General features: G+C 33.4%; 1 protein-coding gene across 2 annotated transcripts; it reads right to left on the bottom strand.

The window, feature by feature from the left end:
- Positions 1-1,983: 1,983 nt before the first annotated feature.
- On the bottom strand, positions 1,984-5,077 carry LOC120087722 (actin-like). Of its 2 annotated transcripts, none has more exons than XM_039044601.2 (5): positions 4,944-5,077; positions 4,154-4,226; positions 3,658-4,051; positions 2,687-3,300; positions 1,984-2,292 (listed from the first exon to the last, which is right to left on the bottom strand). In XM_039044601.2, the coding sequence occupies exons 2-5, from the start codon at positions 4,211-4,213 to the stop codon at positions 2,227-2,229; spliced, it is 1,134 nt and encodes a 377-aa protein (XP_038900529.1). In that variant the 5' UTR covers positions 4,214-4,226; positions 4,944-5,077; the 3' UTR covers positions 1,984-2,226. The 2 variants fall into 2 exon arrangements, with proteins under 2 accessions (XP_038900529.1, XP_038900528.1); XM_039044600.2 differs by having other exon boundaries at positions 4,154-4,222.
- Positions 5,078-5,391: the final 314 nt, after the last annotated feature.

The raw sequence follows: 5,391 nt of genomic DNA, 5'->3' as shown, positions 1-5,391 counted from the left end.
TGATTGATCGTGGAAACCCATAGTCAAAATAGCCAACTGTAGATTATAATTGCAATTTGCAAATGAAAAATCTTTTTTCTCTCTCTTTTGGGGACTAAATAAATTATCCGAATTTTTAAATTTGTATGTGATAAATTTATAAACGAAAAATACTTTAGATATATTATAGGTTACACCATCTTTATGCATTTCAGTTAATTGTTCAATCATAGTCTGTCAGACAATAAACTCTACTTACATTCTTTTTTAAAATATATATATTATATAATTCGAATATGATGTACAAAGATGAGTACTCCTTGAGATGCACTCAAATTTTGTTATTTATAAATTGTAGGTTAAAAATCACTTTTAGTCCATAAATTTTCATAAAAGTAATAATTTAGTCAATGAACTTTAGTTTGTAACGATTTAGTCCCTGAACTTTCAATTTTGTAACAATTTAGTCCATGAACTTTAGTATGTAATGGTCCAGTCAATTACTTTAAGATTTATAACAATTTAGTCTCTATTGTAGAAATTATTGTTAGGGTCTAATGAGATTTATTGTCTAAATAAATTGATAAATTAATTAGAGACTTAATATTTTTTATAAAATACAAAGTTTACATCATAAAATAATAAAAATTGATATCTAATTTTGATAAATTTATTTACATAAGAAACTAAATTATTATGAATTTAAAAGTACTTCTTAAAATCCAAGGATAAAACTATTACACAATTGAAAATTTAGGGATTAAATTGTTACAAACTAAAATTCAGGAATTAAATTGTTGTTTTCATGAAAGTTAAAGGATTAAAAGTGTTTTTTTAATCTAAATTGTATATCTTAAACTTTTAGTTTTGTATATATTTCTATATCTTAGAAATGAATTAGACTCTGCAAGCTTCAAATTTGTTCTAATAGATCATATATTTGGTTCAGGTTTACATGCCTACTAAATATAAAAACATTAGGCCAACCTTTCAATCTTGTATTTGACAAATATGCAAAAAAAAAATTTTAAAAAGTTAAGAAATACAAAAATATTAAAATGCAAAGAAAAATATAAATATTCATAAACTTTAATAACACATTAGACAAATACAAATACAATTCAAATTGCATACCTTATGATTAATAATACATGTTATATGTCAGTAACTTTGGCAACTAAAATATAATTAATCATCAGGTCGAGAATTCAAATATTAAATTTATAATTTTTTCCCCTAAATTCGTTTGGAAGAAAATAAAACTTGACTAATAACGTGATTTGGGTGCATAATATAATATACTAGAAATGGAAGAATATTCGAGAATCATCCTTTTTGGCTTTTACACGTTATTTTAGTACTCGTTAACCAATGGATTGCATGCAGATATCTCTGTTCCAAAACAAGAAAAAAAAAATTCTTTTGAAAATTGAGAACCCATAATAAATAATTTTCCCATACTAATCCTATTTATTGTTGGTAATCTGAGCATGCTTTTAAAACTAATGTGGAGCATGAGTATACTATCATTAAAATAACAAAAACAGAAGATACAAAGATCAAAATGAATATTTAGAAAGAAGAAGAATTAAAATGAATTAAAGTTAAAAGTACGTGGATCAAAATTAATATTTTAAAACTATAGGGACCAAAATAAACCAAAACAAAAAATACAGAGACCAAAATAGCATTTAAACCTAAAAAATATCTTGTAATATGAATGTACTCTTATTAGACATTTTCTCATCAAAATGTCATTATTGCACCTAATTTTTCAAGTTTTAGTTAAAAAGAAAGACAGAAAAAAAAAAAAAAAAAGAAAAAAGAAAAAACCTCCGATTCAAAACTATATTCAAAGCTAAAATAATGGTTTAAATCCTTGATTAGGGTTTTAATTAAAATTATATGAACAAATGAAAAGAAGTGTCTCGTCAAATTACTGTTAGTATGAAGTAGTTATACATTGTGGCAGCCTCGTTAAATAATTTTTGCAAGACAGTAGAGTGGTCGAAAGGTCCTACATTGATAAGCAACATCAAATGACGTGATTGAATTTAATTTCTCAACAACTGCCAATACAACATAATATTAAAAAAAACGATAACTAAACACAATTTCCACTATTAAATTAATAATTGCAGTATGAAAAAAAAAAACAGAGACAAAATTTAGAGAAACGCGAGGAATAGAAACAAAGTGCAATTGTACTGCCCAAAAAATTGGTTGGTTGCAGGTTGGCTGGCAAAATCAGAAGCATTTCCTGTGCACAATTGATGGACCAGACTCATCATACTCTGCCTTTGCGATCCACATCTGCAGCACATTTTTAAATTATTCACATTGAACTGGTTTAATATGATAGCCAAAGACAATACTATGTGAAGCTTATGATATTATACAGCAGAGACGGTTGGGACCTAAAATAAAATGCAAGTGTAAAATGTTTGGCTACTCTAAAGTTCAATCTGCCAAGGAATTGTTAAGTGGATAAGATCACTTTAGTCATGTTCAAAATGACTCGAAAAACATGTTTCAAAACTAGTATTTTGGACTTAAAATAAAATGCCAGTCTAAATGTTTAGCTACACTAAAGTTCAATCTGCCAAGGAATTGTTAAATGGTTAAGATGCATGTTCAAAAGGACTCTAAAACGGGTTTTCAATCATTCTAAGTGATTGTCATCATCAACATTCAACATTACATATACCTGCTGAAACGTGCTGAGGGAGGCCAAAATGGAGCCACCGATCCAGACACTGTACTTTCTTTCAGGTGGTGCTACCACCTTTATTTTCATGCTGCTAGGGGCTAATGCAGTTATTTCTTTGCTCATTCTGTCAGCAATACCAGGGAACATGGTTGATCCACCACTAAGAACAATATTTCCATACAGATCCTTCCTGATATCAACATCACATTTCATGATGGAGTTATATGTTGTTTCGTGGATGCCTGCAGCTTCCATTCCGATCATTGAAGGCTGGAAAAGAACTTCAGGACATCGAAAACGTTCTGCACCAATTGTGATTACCTGCCCATCAGGCAGTTCATAACTCTTCTCAACAGACGAACCAGTCTTGGAAGTTTCAAGTTCTTGCTCAAAATCAAGGGCAATATATGCTAGTTTTTCCTTCATATCCCTCACAATTTCACGCTCGGCTGTGGTGGTGAAGGAATACCCACGTTCAGTCAAGATTTTCATAAGGGCATCAGTGAGGTCACGGCCAGCAAGGTCAAGACGGAGTATAGCATGGGGGAGAGCATACCCCTCATAAATGGGGACAGTGTGACTGACACCGTCTCCAGAATCCAGAACAATACCTGGAGAAAATTTGAACCACGTCGATATAGCATGTATGTGAGCAGGCAATAAGCATGGTTACATCAAACAATATTTTTTGTGTTTCTCATGCTAAGGCAGCTACATATATCAATCATGAAACAATAGACATACATTTCCATTTCCAAAAAAACAGGGCAAGGAGAGCTATAATCATATTATCTGTTTATAAGCTTGTGGACTCGTTTTATTTTTTAATTTATCTCCACAACACGGTTAGCCATCGTTATCTAAGGCTTTGTAGCAATTTGATTATTTATCTAAGTTGCGACCTATGGTTCTAATCATGAAAACAAGATGGCAAGTGAAATCAAAGATTGTCTAGTCAATCTGCTCACCAGTTGTGCGTCCGCTAGCATAGAGGGAAAGAACAGCCTGAATGGCAACATACATGGCAGGAGTGTTGAAGGTTTCGAACATGATTTGGGTCATTTTTTCACGGTTTGCCTTTGGGTTCAGAGGTGCTTCAGTGAGTAGGACAGGGTGCTCTTCAGGAGCCACTCGAAGTTCATTGTAAAAGGTATGATGCCAAATTTTCTCCATATCATCCCAATTGCTCACTATACCATGCTCAATGGGATATTTCAAAGTTAATATACCACGTTTCGACTGAGCTTCATCCCCAACGTACGCATCTTTTTGCCCCATTCCAACCATCACACCGGTATGCCTTGGTCGACCCACTATACTAGGAAACACGGCCCTTGGAGCATCATCTCCAGCAAAGCCAGCCTAAAATTGACCATATCAATAGAAAAGCCCAATAGACAGGCATCATACAGATCAGAATAGAAGTTCTCCAGAACAGTTTTATTAGATATCTAAGAGACATACCTTGACCATTCCTGTTCCATTGTCGCAGACAAGTGGCTGAATATCCTCCCCTTCTGCCATCTTCGATCACTGGCTAAATATAAACATTCAGAACAATAAACTATACTTGGAAAGAGAGAGAAAAATCAAGACTACGTGATTTCGTTTTCCATCAAAATTGGTGGTCTGCTATGTTGAACACAAAATAATTAACATTTTCTGTACATATTGACATCAATCAGTCTAGAAAGATCCTCGATCTATTAAATTATCTCATAGATGACCATTTTTAGTGAATTTATAGAGAAAAGCTGGATCAAGACAGACGGTCTTGAAGGTATTCGATGCGTATTTCGCAAAATCAGTGTGCGTATTTCGCAAAATCAGTGCGAGAAATCATTGTGATCCAATGCCAGATCATGAATCTCAAATGCAAACAAAACAACGATGAAACTGAATCGATGCAACTGTAATGATTAAATGACATCGGAAAGACATTTCTAATTGCATTTCCAAGTGCAAATAAAAAGAAAAAGCTCGTGTAATCCATCCATCATAAAGACAAATACGATCAAAATCAACATAGAAAGAACGACAACATCTGTTAACTGCATGGATTTGGGCATTATAATAAATAAGAACAGAAGTTTCATTCAATGATGCTTCGTACAATATGATCGAAACGGCAATCTAAAAATCGGCAACAACAACAACTGAACAACATAATGCCGATTAGCGTCACAAATAATCATCACATTACAGGAATTTTCTCGGAAAATTAACAGAATGTACAGAGAAAATCACATCGTACCTGAGAAGAACGAAAGCGCGCTAAGGTGAGGAAGAAAGTGGCTGCGATCTCAGCTGCCCGCCTTTGCGTTCAAAAAATATTAATGTAAATGAAGAAATATGGAGCGATGCAAAATGGAAATTCGGATTTTAAACGAACTCGCAGTTGAAAATCGATCTGCACCGTTGAATGATGCTTAACGAGATCAAAGATGGCTGTGACACGTGTCGTAATAATGTGGGTTGCCGTGGATACAGGCTGTTTTGTGGTGCTTTCGTCGTCAATGGCAAAGCGGGACGGGTGGACCGTCTTGCTTCATTCAAAAGCTGGGCCCTCGGCCCAATTTTGCTATGTGCTTCGTTTGGGCCCGGCTGATCAAAGGGAGCCCATTTTGAACCACAGTTTCTTTTTTTTTTTTTGTTTTTTTTTAAGGATATTTGTAATAGGGAGTAGAATACTGGAAAAAATA

Source organism: Benincasa hispida, chromosome 10 (assembly GCF_027475165.1).
Source record: "Benincasa hispida cultivar pf3 chromosome 10, pf3_genome.v1.1, whole genome shotgun sequence".
NCBI lineage: Eukaryota > Viridiplantae > Streptophyta > Magnoliopsida > Cucurbitales > Cucurbitaceae > Benincasa > Benincasa hispida.
This window is presented reverse-complemented; position numbering and strand designations above follow the sequence as displayed.